This window comes from Amblyomma americanum, chromosome 11, assembly GCF_052857255.1.
Source record: "Amblyomma americanum isolate KBUSLIRL-KWMA chromosome 11, ASM5285725v1, whole genome shotgun sequence".
In the NCBI taxonomy this organism is placed as follows: domain Eukaryota; kingdom Metazoa; phylum Arthropoda; class Arachnida; order Ixodida; family Ixodidae; genus Amblyomma; species Amblyomma americanum.
The window spans coordinates 27,149,122-27,165,096 of record NC_135507.1 but is presented as its reverse complement, the minus strand read 5'-3'; the positions used below and the strand labels follow the sequence as shown (position 1 = coordinate 27,165,096).

Genomic DNA, 15,975 nt, shown 5'->3' with positions numbered 1-15,975 from the left:
GGTAGAATTGTCCAAATTAAGGAGCCGAGGCGGTGATGAGTTTGTATTCGCAAGGTGGGTCGCTAAATCTGCCTGCCTTTAATAGGTCAGCAGGTCCCGTGGGACCCACTCCCACTCCCGTGGGTTGCGCAGTCGTTTTCTTGCGTCGTCCACCAACTCGCCCAACAATCTGTTATTGTGCTGCTATAATCTCACCGAACACATTTTTCTACTTTTGTAAAATATAGGAACGAATATTCCGTAATGAGTAAAGCGCATTAAGCTACGGAAACGTTGTACCAACACACATCGTTCACAGTTGGCGGTATCGGAGGTGGCTCTGTGTCTATTGTAGTGCCTCCAGCAATGCCGTTTCAAACGCTTCTTTTCTTCAGAGTAAGACGATGCGGTACTCTGTTTCACGCAGTAGAGTGATAGACCGCCTCGCGTTGAGAGGCAGTTCCGTGATATGCCTGCATTTTAAAACGGATTACCATCGTATTTCTGTTATGGGTGTACGTATATCTACTGTGGTCCTGCTTGGCGCCGACATCGCTGCTCAACACCCCCCCCCCCCCCCCCTTAGACTTTGCCGCCTCTTGTCCTTGCTTAGAGTACAGTTCTTGAGCACTTAACAAGAGTACTACATATTAAGTTCTTTTCCGCTAGAACACTGCAGGGTTTACCACAATAGATGCAAGCGAGTGTTGGCCGCCGCGGTGGCTGAGTGGTTATGGCGCTCGGCTGCTCGGCCCGAAAGACGCGGGTTCGAGCCCGGCTGCGGCGGTCGAATTTCGATGGAGGCGAAATTCTTGAGTCCCGTGTACTGTGCGATGTCAGTGCACGTTAAAGAACCCCAGGCGGTTGAAATTTCCGGAAGCCCTTCACTACGGCGTCCCTCATAGCCTGAGTCGCTTTGGGACGTTAAACCTCCATAAACTAAACTAAACTAAACTAAACTACTGCTACTACTACTACTGCGTCACGAAACCAGGAACGGGCGCTTGACAGCTGCCACTGTAAATATTCTCTTTGTATAAGGTGGTCCAACTTGCGCCAAACGAGCAAGCGAAGCCTGGCTAACGCAGCACTTCGCCGTGGCCTCTTCATCTACGGGCCGCTTCCGCAGCTTTATCGGTAGTTCACAAGCAAGTGAAGTCTTTAAAGAGAGAGAGAGGAGATGGCGGTACTTTTAAACTATTTAGAGTTTCTAGCTGCTCGAAGTATCTCTCTGGACTGTGGGGCCAGTTCTCAGAGCCTGCGCTTCGCAATGTTTCAGAGGCCATATGAGGGGCAATAAGGCTATGTTGCGGAAAGCGTAATTTTGAGAGAGAGAGAAAACTTTATTGTTGTAGAGGAAATCGGGGCACGCCCCTGGGTCCCCTCACGACCCCACTGCATTCAAGTGTTTACGTCCCTAAGGTCCATAACACTGGCAGTCCGGCCGGTGGCGATGGTCTGCATGGCCGGGTCCTCCGAGCGAAGTTGGGTCTCCCAGTCCTCCCAAGTCTTGAGGTCCTCTAGGCCGCGCGGGGGAGGGTCCGCCGGGCAGACGAGGATGATATGGAGGGAAGAGGCGAAGGGTTCTGGGCACAAGGTGCAGTCAGGAGTGGGAAGGAGGGATGATAGTGGGCTAGGGTCAGGGGTGAGGGGAGTGTGTGTGTCTTTAGTTTGCGTCAGAGTGTTACGTGTTTGTTATGTAGAGATAAGTGGGGCGGGGGTAGAGCTGGCGTGAGCATCTGTAGGCCTGCGTCATATCGCTGAACGAGTGCATTCGCTCCCACGGTAATCCCCGATCCGAGGACACCTGAGCCCGGTTTAAATAACCTCGGGCTAAACCTCGGGCTTTAACCTCGGGCTTTAAAGAAACGAGAATGGCTGCCTCGTTTCCGGGATTCCTGGAGTGCGCAGGCACCCATATAAGCTCTATATGGCGGGGGGGGGGGGGGGGGGGTGAATCAGATAAACCCTCTTTGGTGCTACGTGGACAAAACTGAGCGGCCAGATGCGCGTCTAATCTCGCTCTCGCCATGCCGTCTATGGGGCCATGCCGAAACGAGCCGATGTCCGGCCGGATACGGCCGTAGTCTTGGGAACGGTTCGGCGCTGTCCGGTAACGGGACGGTAGCGCTTTCTCTCGAGTTTAACGGCAACTACGGCCCCATAAAGAGGATGCCGTCTCAGAGCGGCCAGATGCTGCTCCGGTTGGGCCGGACGTGCAATCTCAGCCTGGGATGCATGGGTGTGGTAAGTGACATTGCTTCGTTGCCGAAACCTCCTTCTGCGCTCACGAAGCGGAATATATGAGTGCATGATCAGTGGGCACATTGACAGTCACTCTTCTCGATTCAGTCATGCAAGAACTTTTCCGTCGCGGTGTCCTAACGGCTGTGGAGTCCTCCTGCTGAGCCCAAGGACTTGGGATGGAATCTCGGCCGTGTATGGCGCATTTCAACGGAACGGGCGAAATGCAAAAAAAAAACACATTCACAGGAACACCTAATTTCCTTAGATGTCGGCAATCTGATAGCAATTGAAAGCCGTTGATGCCTTTACCGGAAATGACGTCACTTCCCGTCTTGTGACGTCACTTTCCTCCACCCAAAGGCAATTATCTGCTCTGCTGACGTCACTTAATTTCCCCAACCAATTGGAATTATCCGGTCTCTCGACGTCGCTTCTCTCTAGCAAATGGGCGAATTTTATGACCTGTACGATACATATTTGTTCCGATGACGCTTTTATTATCGCTCCTGTGCTGAGCAGTGTCAGTGCACATTAAAGAACCCCAGGAAGTCGAAATCAAACCGGAGCCCTCCTCTTCCGTAGCACATGTGCAGCTTAGGACTTTAAACATCAGATATTATACCACGTCACACCAGATAGATAGATAAAGAGGAGGAGGGAAAGACAGGGATGTTAACCAGAAAGGGGTTCCGGTTGGCTACCCTGCACTGGTGAAGAGGGATTAGGGGACTAAAAGGAGGAAGAGAGAAGGGAAAAAAGGAATAACACACGCACACGCACGCACGCACAACGCTGTCACAACTTGTCACTCAATCCAGTCGCTCTCAAGTAGGTAAAGAGTGCCTTGTATGCCTTGAGGGCAGTCGACCGCTGTGGCTACGTCACACCAGACTATGCAACTAAACACATTAGAACTGCGACTAAAGTAACCACTACAATACAATAAAACTTAAATTACTCTGAATTATTGATTGATTGAGTGAAGAACTATAATTTTGACGACCTACCTACGAGTTGTCAAGACAAAGACTCTAGGAGGGCGTAGTATGCGGTTTAGCACGTGGCCGTGCATCGTGTTAGTCGCAGCCGCCGGATGACGGAGCGAAAATCCAGCGGTGGAGCGGCCCATTTCTCCCATGTGAAAGGAACCTGGCCACGAAGGAGGTGTGGGAAGGAGAAACGGGGTGATTTTGGGAACGCGGGCGTGTGTTCCGTGTCAGGGTAGCCACCACAGATATGGCGATGAGAAATCCGGGCTCGCTTAATCACTCACAGCTGTTGATTGATTTGGTCATGCGAGATACTGTTGACCGGAATGGCCGACCTGTCTGCCTCAGCCTGAAATCATTGCAACTGGAATTACGAAGACATTTGTGCAGTGTGCTGTCATTTTTTAGCAATAGCTACATTACGGTAGCATTTCGAGCCTTCCGCGTGGCGGCGCGCCACTCTATGGCTGCGCCGACGCGCTGTCACGTGGTTGGTCACGTGGTGCGGAGCAGCTGCCGGCGGCGCGGCGCCGTGGCTGATCACATGGTTCGTCACGTGACCAAGTCCCGCTCGGCCAGCTGTAGCTATCGCGTCACTCCAGGTTTAACGAGAGCTAAACCACCGCCAATTTTTTTCCTTCTTGAAGACGACGCGTCTGTATCCGTCTTCTCACGCATTACCGAGCGTAGGCCTTTACTACAATCACCACGACATCAGTAGCTCTAAAATATTTTACGCCCTTGCCTGTGGTGGGCGCACTTGCAACTTGTGTCTGTCAATCATGGACATTGAGGGAAACCGAGAAGCCTCCAGGCCGCATGTCCACCGCCTCCGGCATTATGTACACACTCGCTGCAGGGCCTGAACCACGCCCTGAAGGGTGTGGCGCTGCTGTACTTGGTCGAGATCTACCGTTCCGACATATCGAGCGTATCGCACCTGATCACGACGCGATGCGTCGGTGCCCTGCTGGGCTCGCTGGTCGGTGCGTATTCTTCAAACTTTCATTTTCCGCACTCAATATTTCTTAATGGGCCTCACCTGAGAATAGCCATATTCGGATGTGGGAGTGGAAGTGATGGAGCCATTTTTTACTCACTTTGTGAGTGTCTTAATATATTAAAAGTAACATGAATGAAAAGGAGACGGAGCCTGGACCAACAGAGCTTTCCCGGCATTAATGCAAAATGACGAAAAGTGAAAAGGTGCTAAGGGCTCAAGAAATTTCACTTTAATGAAAACTGTTATGAAAAAAGCTACACAACAGAGCACAAGCACATAGTAAAAAGATTCCAGGTCGTCGTTCAAGGATACTACGATACAAAACAAAAAATGAAAACACCACGCGCAATACGGACAGAGAACCTCCCAGGGTTCTCTAGGTGAGGTAGGTAGGTAGGTGTGCTTGCTGCTACCTGCCTCACCTCACCTACCTCTTTGCCTTCCCCTTCCTACCTTGCCTGCAGACAAGGTAGGTGGGTAACGCAAGAAGTCCGGGAGGCAGGAGCTCAAAACTGAAAAAGAGGAAAACTATAGAAAGACGAAGTAATTAAAGAACAGCTTGACAAAGATGACTCAGACCAACCTGCCTGCCTTCTTCGCCACTTCTTGACAATATCAGTGCCCGCTATCTCACTACAGTGAATAATTATTTATGAGCCTGCCCCTCGCTTCAGCATTATTCCTTCTTATCGATGTCAGATCGACGGGCAACACCGAGGGCCGCAGAAATGTTTTCGAAAAGTGGTTTTACTGAATCCATAAATGATTTGTGGCAAATAAATGACAAGATATGTGTCCGTAGTAGCTAAAGCTGCCGTCCGTGCAATACGATATAGTTAATTCACGTGGAATAATCTCGAAGTTAAGCATAAAAACGCCGAAGCCGGTGAATGGGTACCAGGAGCCATGTCTTCTGCGGTACCATAGCGGACTCGTTCAAACTACTGCTTCGTCGCGCAGAATGCCAATTACTCAGAATACCCTTGCTCGCGTCCAGCACTGCAAATGTATCTCGTATGTCATACATTCCTAAACGGAAGTGTCTAACGGCACTTCGTTCTTTCGCTACGGAACAGCAAGATACCGTATTACATCCAGTTTCTTCCCGGACTCTCGAGCGTCAAGCATACAGTGCATATCCGGAACCAGAACAGTCGTAGTAGGCCTGCCGCATGTCCGTCAAAGCGCCCCGTTTTGTCTCATGCAAGTCAACTCCCACGCAATACCATTTACGTCAGGGGAAGTTGTACCACCCCTTTCTGTACCTAACTTAGGAAATTTCTGTGGCGACATTTAGAGGAGCATGTCTAATGTATTCTGGAAGCCAAGCCACTGGAGGCTTGACTAGTAGCACACCTACACGTTTCAAGGGTCCTCCGTCACGGACAGTGACTTGGACCTGAATCAGTAGAATAAAGCATTTTTTGTCTTTCTCCCACGCAATACCATTTACGTCGGGGAAGTTGACCACCCCTTTCTGTACCTATTAGGAAATTTCTGTGGCGACATTTAGCGGAGCATGTCCAATGTATTCTGGAAGCCAAGCCACTGGAGGCTTGACTAGTAGCACACCTACATGTTTCAAGGGTCCTCCGTCACGGACAGTGACTTGGACCTGAGTCAGTAGAATAAACCATTTCTATGTCTTTCTCTCCAACTGCTACACTGGACGTACCTGTATTTTCCCCGGTGCAGGAGGCAAGCTGTACGATGCGTACAACGTGCAGACCATGTCCATCCTGACGATGGTGATCGCCTGCGTAACGGTGCTCATGATACCCCTGAGCGGGAGCCTGGCGCTCGCCCACGCCATGGTCTTCTTCAGCGGAATCAGCTCGGGCGCCTTTGATACCGGTAAGCCTCGTTTCTGCGCGTACAGGGGCCCGCGATTTCTCATGCCACCATCCTCTGTCGCGATGACCACTTGAGACCCGTGGTCCGTATAGGTAGCAGACACTTTAATCCGAGCGCTATAGTCCCAGAGATAGAAACAAATGATTAACGGCAGTTACACGCGTGGTGATGCTGATTACGAGTGGTAGCTATGGAAACACAAACACATTCCGCGTCATTTTATTCACTGTCGATACTACTTATGCGGGCTTCTGTGGCTTTCCGCCAAGCTTTCAGTCCTAGGCGCGTCGGATGCCGCGAAAGCCTGCGCGCACGGGCACTGAAGATAACCGGAGAAGACCTATGTACTGGAGGGGTTGTGAACGTCTTCAAACGTATACTGCGGTGATAGTAAAACAATCTGAGCGTAAGCTCTGCAAACGAAACGGGGTCCGACTATAAAAGGATTAAGCTTACAGACAGGTGATGACGGTGTAAATGTACAGCCGGGATAGCCTTACAGTGACCTGTCGCCAGGTGCTCCTCCTGAGTCGTTGATTTACGCGATTACGTCTTTATCACTCATCCAAAATGCCAGTGTTCTCTACAAACGTCGGAAAACCAATGTACCGTAATGGACAAAAGAAACGCGAACGAATTCAAACGGCGTTCGTTACCACATGAAAGGACTGTGTTCGCGCCTTAGAGGTGAAAATCAAGTACGCCATTGTTCAGTTTTCTATCAAGAAAGGTCTCGCCATGGTGTGCGTGGTTCAGTGGTTTTGCTCGCGTTTCACCTGACGCTGACAGAAGTCAATGTATGCGAAGCCGCGAGCAGTTTGAGCAGCACTGGGCACGTGGGTTTTCCCAAAAGCGAAAGCCTAAATGTCTATTAATTATACTCAGGTCCATCACGTCCATGGTCCTTATGTGTATTCGTGTTTTATTGCACCGTTGGGTGCAGCTTCGGTTACAGCGAGAACCGAAGCGTGATGGTCAGGCGGTCAGATAAGGCCTGTAATGGTTTCCAGCCACCACAATCATGTCCTTTTTCGTTCTCTTTTCAGGCGCAAACGTCTGGATCATTAGGATGTGGCCCGAGAACAGCAACCCCGCGTTACAGGTCTTCCACCTGGCATACGCCGTCGGCTGCTTGGTCGCGCCACTCATCGGGGAACCCTTCCTCTCCACCACTGTTGGCCGAGAAGCTCTAAACCAAACAGCAAACCTAACCGCGTATCTGACGTCCAATGACTCCGGCTACAGTCCTTTCGAGCCATTGCTGAACGGTACTGGCAACCACGACAATGTTGTGGGCGAAAGCAGGGTCTACTACGCATTTAGCATTGTCAGTGCCTTTCACTTGCCCCTGCTAATTGCCATGGTTGCGCTGTACTTAATTGACAGCTCCGACGTCAAGCTATCTCACGGTGGAGAGGGCGACGCGCCCAAGGCTGAAGACGTGTTTTTCACCCGTGCCCTGCTCGCTCTTCTGAGCACCTATGTCTGTGTGTACGTGGCGCTAGAGGGCACCTCGACGCAGATGTTGACCGCGTACGCCGTCAAGGGCGTCCTGCACTTCACCAAGTCGACGGCAGCGCGGCTGGCGGCCGACTACTTCTTTTGCTTCGCCGCCAGCCGTCTGGGCGCCGCACTAGTCACCGTCAAGATGTCGCCGTTCCAGATGCTAGTCATTTCCCATGTGATCCTCGTCGTCACGGGAACCGCGCTCCTCGTCTGGGGCTCCAGCAGCGCCCCCTTGCTCTGGGCGTGCAGCGCTTTTATGGGCATCGGCCAGGCGCCCGTCTACGGGGCAGTGGTCGCCTGGACGGTCTCTTATATGAACATCACCAACATGATGATGTCCATCGTCATCGTTACGGTCGGCATCGGCGCGCTCTTGCCACCGCTATTGGTGGGTCAGTTTCTGGAGCATAGCCCGAAGCTGTTTCTCTACGTGAGCTTCGCGTCGGCCTTGCTGTGCGCAGCCATTTTTGTCGCTATGTACTTTTACGTGAGGAAGAGGCCTCTTCTAAACGTCGAGAGGGAAAATGTCAGCTTATGATAAACCCCACGAAATGCTCTCAATGTAGCCGTTCCGGGCATACACTGCATGTTTTGGTGCCGCTGCGCCAGATTGCGGAATATGAAAACATTTGCCGTGGTTTCATAAAATAAATCTGCTGCATTGAAATGGGCGGCACAATTGTTACTCTGTAGCCCACAGAGCGCGAAATAAACCCTGTGCTCTTTGTAAGCGAATATTTTGTTTGTAAAATTAATGCATTTCATTATAGCATAAAATACAGACAGCCGAATAGAAACCTGCAACCTGCTTTGCATTTGTAAACCAGCCTTACAGCTTCTGAGGCATATAGCCCACGTTTGCCAGTCAGCCGCTGATCCATCCGACCGTCAATCCGTCCGCCAATCCGTCCGTCCGTCCATCCAATCCAATCCAATCCGATCCATCCAATTATCCATCAATCAATCCAATCCAATCCATCTAGAATATATGGCGTAAGTCCTAGAAACAGCACGGGAAAAGGGTAGGGTGCGCCATTGTGGTCGAACCATTCAGCGTTTCACGTTGTTATTACGTCTCATATGAGGCCACTACGTCTTCACCAGTCAGCGGGGCGCTTTCTGCCTATCGTTTTATGCCGACGACACCGCAGAAATGGGAAAAGTGATCTTCAAAATTGTTGCTCTACAAAAAAAAATCTACTTTCCCCCAAGCCTTCCATGATATCAAAGACTGTTGGCTTCTTTTGTGTATACTGTCACAAAAGTAGCGTTAGAGACCCCTCACGGCATGGATAGTATACACGGTTGGGGTCAGCCTCGCCCCCCCCCCCCCCCCCCCCTCTCGGAATCCAAACGCTCTAGCGCTGTAGACGTCTGGCAAAGTCGGTGAATGCGCGCTGCGACATGAGTATCTGGAAGCGAATCCCTCCTCTGCGCATGATACGGCCTGCTTTTACGGCCGCCGCCGATTATAGATCAGCGCCCGCCACCTCTGTGGCTGGAGGCGCGTCTCTGGACTCAACGGCAACCTCGAGGGGTAGGTGTGGCACGGTTGACGAAGGAAATACTAGTGCGTCTCGCCTGCACCTTCTACCTACATCTGGCCTGCGGGGGAATGGTGTTTCCCAGTACGGAAGTGATCGTGACCGGTGCAGCATTTATGTCAAACGCTGCGTATCTCATTGTTAAAAATGCTGCAGGGTTTGGGCTCCCGTATAGTGGCGCCTGGCACGGCCTGGCAGAGCAGTGTTGTATCTACCATTTTGGCGAAAGGACTGACAAACAATTGTAGTGGAAAGAGCGTAGTATAGATGGCGGGTCAATTTGCAGATTTTACACGCTGCGTACAAATGGAGCACCGCAGCACAACGCAAGCGCTGTGCCGACCATCGTCGCTTGATGGCGTTCCTTCTGACTATATTGTTCAGACCGTGACTGAGTACCGTAGGCTGATTGTGACTCTGTGATGCGTCTGTAAGGGCAAGACGCTATCGTTCAATGGCATGACGCTATCGCTATCGTGTACCTACGTTGCCGCGTATCTGCCGTTCAAAAAGATAAAAATATGACGTCTTATCTCAGACGCCGAACAGCCGCGTCTAACTTTACGTCTCTGGTAACGCATAGCATCAATGTGAAAAATGTTTCCACACAAAAATGTACTATAGGTGAGTGCGAGTGTTAACTCTGAAGGTGGAACAAATTGTTTGAGAGCCTGTTAACACAGTGAATCTTTTCGTCTCGTTCGTTTTATAGTGATTACTTAGCGAAGCCTAGTAGCCACTGCACGAGTCACATGTATGACATAATTAATGTGAGCCGCCGATCACGTCATAGGTAGCCACAGTGAGCATTAATACTTTGGGGACTCTAGCACGCAGTGTACGTAACGGCTTTCTAGCTGGCGTAAGGCGGTGGTGGTGAAAGACTTCGGTACCTCATAAAGAGTACGTGCAGGGAGGTACGACTGGACCGATTCTTAAGGGTCCGGCCCACACAAACACTAGGTGGGGTCGGCGTGGGGCAAACGTGATTGTTTGTCTGGAAGGCCTCCTCCAAGGTTGCGCGTGCTGGCTAGCAGCTGAAAAAAAGACGATCCTCAGTGCTCCTGTGAAACCTGCCAGCGTGCGCCTTTGCCTGGCTTACCTGCAATAAAGATAAAAACGGAGGGTGTGTGCAGCAACGATAAGCAGGTTCCGCAAGTTGTAATTAAGGATAAACAGGAGAGAAAGAATCGTTGTAGAAAACAAAAGGTCGACTTTGTTGCGGGGCGGGGTTTTGGGCAACGCTAAGAAAAAGCAGTTCCTTTTTCCTCCTGGTTACATATAGGTCGGTCAAATCCAGAACATCAAACCCTGCAGCAACATATTCTGTACCTGCACTTACCCCTACGAAATGGCGCGATGCTTATGGACAAAATTGTTATCGGAAGTTTAACTGGGGGTAGAATTTCTTCTATAGCATTTCGTGATCGGTGAAACGTGCGAATTTGCTCCCACAACACTTCGTTGTTAAAGGTGCACTAAAAAGAAATCTAAACTCGCCTTTTCACCGTGGTAACTCTATCTACACGTTCCGAGCATTCTTAAAAACTTTGAATTATTGTCCTGCGCGGCCGATTTCTCTAATTTAAATCGGATTAAACGTCCCGGAGCCTGCCTTTATTTTTTAATTCAACGCTGAAGGTAGGAGGAGTCAGCCAATGCGTGGAGGGACTTTCAGCCAGTCCCGTGGCGGCTTGCCGCTCTGCCATTGGCGGAGTAAACGAAGCCGCCACTGGACTGGCTGAAAGGCACTCCATGCGTTGGTTGACTCCTCCTACTTTCATCGTTGAGTTTAAAAAAAAAGTGGAAGCTGGGTCGTTTAATCCGGCTTAAATTAGAGAACTCGGACGCACAGGACAGAAATTCGATGTTTCTAAGAATGCTTGGAACGTGTAGATAGAATTCCCGGGGTGAAAAGACGAGTTTAGAATCCTCTTTAGTGCACTTTTAAAGCGTTTGTATCTGTCCGCGCAGTTTGTGTCCTTAGCACAGGATGCTGTGGGTGTTTTTGTACGCCGTATTCGGCCGCACAGGACAGGAATGCGATGTTTCTAAGAACGTGTAGATAGAATTCCCGCGGTGAAAAGACGAGTTTAGATTCCTCTTTAGTGCACCTTTGACGCGTTTGTATCTGTCCGCGTTGTTTGCTTGTGCAGGTGTCAGGATGAGGCATCGCCCTCCGGTGTGTCCTTAGCCCAGGATGCTGTGGGTGTCTCTGCACGCCGTATCTTGCAAACCCCAGGTGTGGGCCTTGGCAATGCTTGCTTTGCTTAATCGTCGTCTTCCGCGAATCCACTGCCCACTTCTCTACGAACACAACAGCTCCGTTTTTCCAAGAAGGCAGTTAATTCCCATAATAGACGGCTGTGTGATAAGCTCTTCGCGACCTTGTCTTCCGACCGCCATAGCCGACTGGCCACTCGTGCATTTCTGTACTGTGCAGCATGTCAGCGCCGGGCTATAGCCTATCGGGTTTAAGGTGGCTCTATAGTGTTCGAGCTGACGGGCTGTAGCCTGCGACAAAGAAGCCGTGCTTTATAATCTCGGCCGGGCGCCTCTCCGCGGTTCAGCCATTTCTGCGCAAGCATAACGGATCGCAGAACACATTACTCACACAGGCGCACCGGTCCTTTTTCAAAGGCTAACAGTGGGCTCATGGGGAACATTTGTATGCTGGGAACTTTTGCGATATAGTTTGCAGGAAATTTTTGACGGTGTTTTTCTAGCTGTGGCGGGTGCCTGGGCGTATACGTCTGCACTTGGTGTGTACGATCTTTTACACCGCTCTGAATCCATACTTGGTCATTTAGGGGGATGCTGCACAGGTCACACGTCATCAGGAGGTCTTTCTATGCAGTTCCACGCAATTGAATGGTTCACCGTGGGACTTGAACGCGCGTCAAATAAACTGCCTCTTTTTTCTTTTCGTGCAGTGGGACTCTAGACACGACTACGCCTATATGGAGTAAAAAGGGAGCTTACTCGCTTTTTACTCTTTTCTGTTTAGAGTGTAAGCGTTATCCGCTTCCATAACATCTCAAGCGATTGGAGTTATCGTCACGATTCAATGAGATTTCGTGTCCGTACAACGGAGGCGTGTTTACCGTGAGTCACAAGGTGCGAACATTCTGCTGGCTATGTACTATCAGAGTCAAATGAAACGCGAACAAGCGAATTTCAACGTGAACTGCAAAACTGGAAGATGTTGCACAAGCAAATCAGCATACAAGAACGGCTGCTATTCGCATCGCGGACGGAAAGACCGCTCTTTGGAAGTGTTAATATGACACGCCTGCTTTTATTCTCCAGCCGCAATTATTTTTTTTTGTTTCTGCTAGAGTTTGAGTTCATTTGTTCGCGTTTCATTTGTCGCTGATGGTACACAACTTGCGTCATCGTGGTACTGTAGTAATTTTGATGCTGCGTATCTACGCTCTTGCAGCGGTGAGCGCATTGCAGATCTCGTGTACGGAGAGTCTGTCGCTAAAATGTCGCCGACTATACGTGTTCGCACATAAGTACGGACTTAAGTATTTCCGTGAGTGAAGGAACAGGGAAAATGAATATTCCGTAATACGGAAAGAGCAATAAATTACGAGAACATTGTGTTAACACGCATCACTCGCAGTGGTGGCATCGTTAGTGGACCAATGTCTATTTTAGCATGCACAAGGCGTTGAAGCGTCATGATGTGCTTTGGCAGTGGCCTATACACAGCTGTGTTGACAAGTATATCAACGAAGTTCGCGTCCGGCAATGCCGTCTCAAGCGCTCCTATAGCCATTCGAAGAGGACATTACGGTCGAGTAAGACCGTATTCATTTTCTTTCACGGAAGATAGCTATGAACGTCCGCCATGTGTTGGGCGGGATTTTCGTGCTCTTTCCGCGTAGAGAACAGTGACCGTCTTAGTTGTCACGGGCTCTATAGACGCCGATGTTGTGACAAGTGCGAGGCGCGTTTCACAACACTGGCCGATCTAGACGCAAGGCACTGTACGTGGAACTGTCGTGCTCCTGCTTGGCCTCGCGACGCCCCCTCTACCCCCCCCCCCCTCTGCCCCCCCCCCCTGCTCTGAGTACAGTTCTTGAGTATTTCCCGGGTTCGAACCCGACCGCGGCGGCTGCGTTTTTATGGAGGAAAAACGCTAAGGTGACCGTGTGCTGTGCGATGTCAGTGCACGTTAAAGCTCCCCAGGTGGTCGAAATTATTCCGGAGCCCTCCACTATGGCACCTCTTCTTCCTTTCCACTTTCACTCCCTGCCTTATCCCTTCCCTTACGGCGCGGTTCAGGTGTCCAACGATATATGAGACAAATACTGCGCCATTTCCTTTCCCCCAAAACCAATTATTATTACTTAAATAACAGCAGGGCACTGTTGCATACTAATGTCAGTTTTCCGCCTGAACTAAACAGTTTGTCACAATCGGGGCTAGTCATGTCGGACGTTCTTGTACAAAAAGTTTGAATATTGGAAAACTGTAAGGCACTCGTATAGAAATATTGAAGGTAATGATCCATTCTTCCGATATGCAGAAAAATCTTTTTTTATATATAGTGTTTCCATCGCTCGCTTCGAGCAGCTAAGGCTGCCTTAGAAAACCAATGGGGAACGCTTTTCACGATAGCAATAACGTTAATCGCGAAACAATTCAAGCCTGCAGCACCGACGGGAGACCTGCGGATATATTGAGTGTCATAGTGAACTCTTGCAATATATGAAAAATTACGCTCATGAACTCTTTCACGTTCAAAAATGTTTTTGTCCAGAATTGTGGGGTATGGAAAGTTTAGGTGGCAGTTACTGAAGTTATGAAGCAGAGATCAAGAGACGGAGTAATGCGATGTCGTGTGCAGTATATATCGTACAGAGGTGCAAGTTTCAGCGCGTTTCAACGTGGTGCTACCGCTCCCGTCGGCCGATAGCGCATGCGCAGTTCGTTCCTGGCAGGCTGCAGGTAAGCTGACCCGCTGTAATCTGATTTCCCTTAAAGGGGCTCTGAAACGCCTTCCGAAGAGAGCGCATTAACTCACTTAATCACTGCACTGTGTTGCCATGAAAACCAGAGCCAAATAATACCCTTCTACACGCAGCAGACGACCCACAATCACGCGTCAAAGTTGGCGAGCCCTTCCCGGCGACTTTTTCACGCTCGCGCCCTCCTTCGTCCCCCGCATCTGCGTAGACAAGGTGAGAGGTGGTCATTGGTTCGATTCTTTCAGACGTCAGGCAGCTACCGTGGCCGCGGCCAATAAGCCGCTTAGCTCCGGCGGGTCGGGAAGCTCCGCTCCCAGAGGGGGGTCGGCGAAGGAGCGCCTACCTTCCAGCGTGCAAAAAGTGACGAGAGGAGAGGGAAAGGCGCGAAGACGCTGAAATTCAAATTTTAACTATAGATAACTCAGCTTCTACAAAGCGCATTTCAAAAATCCTTGCTGGACACTGTTCTTCGTGAAGCGGCGTGCTTCAATATCCCAGGCATGCCGCAACTTTATTAGAGCCTCCTTCACAGCACCTTTAAAAGTCTGTTCTATTCTGCGCTTACAGAAGAAAGACGCAGATCTGCTGTTCTCATATGCATTGCTTTACAAGAGAGCTGCTCTGAATAAAAACTCTCTCGCTTGTGGCGCCGGTTCTCAGAGCCCCGCCTGTGCAATATTTAGAGGCACCGTTGTTTATCGGTCGGCATTATGATGGGCAATAAGGCTGTACTCCAGGGAGCGTAATTTCGAGATAAGCCCCCTGTCATGCTAAGTGGACGAAACTGGCCAGCCAGATGAGCGCCTAATCTCGCACGCCCTCCATTCCGTTGTTGGCATCCTGTCGAAGCTAAGTCGCCGTCCTGTGGCCGTCGCCGCGGTCACAGAAAGGGTCCGTCTCTGTCCGTTAACGGGATGGTCTTGCTTCCTCTCGACTCTGAAGGCTACTACTGCCCCACAACCAGGATGTCTCCACGCGGCCAGATGCTGCTTCGATGGGGCCAGACGTGCAACCTATGCATGGGGTGCATGGGGTTGGTGAGTGGAATTTTGGCTTTGCTTAGACCTTCTTCATTGCGCATGACGCGGAATATTAAAGCATGTATTCATTTAACGGCTATGCCGTACACACGACGAAAAAATACGATGAAATGACTATTTCCGGCCGAGAAAATCTCGCTGCCGTGTGCAGACTCATACTTCAACTGGTAAAATTGTGTTCACGGGGGTTTAACGTCCCAAAGCGACTCAGGCTATGAGAGAAAAATTGTGTTCAGACGAGTTGTTCATTTTATTTTGCGCAAATGTCTTCGAGCGCTAATACTGCCGCGTCACAAACAGGAGTGTAATGATTCTGCAGGTTCGCTGTGCTGTTGAGCATGTTCGCACTCAGACTCTGTGGCATTACTCCGGGATGATGCTCAGTTCTTTCACTGCTGAAGAAGTCTGTTTCATCATTCAAATTTCAGGAGGCACATTTCGAACTCAGGTGGATATGTGTAGGGTTTTCAGTACACACACGATGACCATCCTACAGCGTTGTTCTGTATTAATTTTGCTTCTTGAAGACGACGGGTACAGCCATCCCTTACCAAAGTTTCTTTACGCAGTCTATAGACTGTCCATAGACTGTCTATAATGTCTATAGACTCTCTGTAGACAAACCATAGAAAACAGTCTATGGGCAATACAAATCCTATGTACAGTCTATAGACAATCTATAAATTTATCGCCATACACTTTTAATAGACTTTTGTCTATAGACAGTCTATAGGCTATGAATAGACAGCAAGAAATATCTCTAGGAAGGCAATAGAGTCTATAAGAAATGTATAGATTGTCTACAGACCATTTTTGTAAGGGATGTGTGTTCAC

General features: G+C 49.9%; 2 protein-coding genes across 4 annotated transcripts in view; both read left to right on the top strand.

Annotated features, from left to right (window-relative positions):
- The window catches only part of LOC144109952 (sodium-dependent glucose transporter 1B-like), a 41,661-nt gene that overhangs the window by 7,772 nt on the left and 17,914 nt on the right, over nucleotides 1–15,975 (top strand). For 2 of the 3 annotated variants that reach the window (XM_077642735.1, XM_077642733.1), the window contains exon 1: nucleotides 14,919–15,138. In XM_077642735.1, coding sequence (XP_077498861.1) covers nucleotides 15,016–15,138 — 123 coding nt within the window. In that variant the 5' untranslated portion in view covers nucleotides 14,919–15,015. Of the gene's footprint in view, nucleotides 1–14,918; nucleotides 15,139–15,975 lie in introns of those variants that run through there. The other variant, XM_077642734.1, reaches the window with a different exon arrangement.
- Nucleotides 2,152–8,343, top strand: LOC144109528 (sodium-dependent glucose transporter 1B-like). Its single transcript, XM_077642353.1, has 4 exons — nucleotides 2,152–2,226; nucleotides 4,075–4,201; nucleotides 5,914–6,072; nucleotides 7,119–8,343. Exons 1-4 carry the CDS (start codon nucleotides 2,152–2,154, stop codon nucleotides 8,114–8,116), a joined length of 1,359 nt encoding a protein of 452 aa, XP_077498479.1. The 3' UTR covers nucleotides 8,117–8,343.

Bases quoted from the DNA above. Each gene is read 5' to 3' on its own strand.
- LOC144109528 (XM_077642353.1), top strand. From the start codon at position 2,152: ATGCCGTCTCAGAGCGGCCAGATGCTGCTCCGGTTGGGCCGGACGTGC. The intron at 2,227-4,074 runs GTAAGTGACATT...CACTCGCTGCAG, and splicing joins GCCTGGGATGCATGGGTGTG to GGCCTGAACCACGCCCTGAA. The intron at 4,202-5,913 runs GTGCGTATTCTT...TCCCCGGTGCAG, and splicing joins CCTGCTGGGCTCGCTGGTCG to GAGGCAAGCTGTACGATGCG.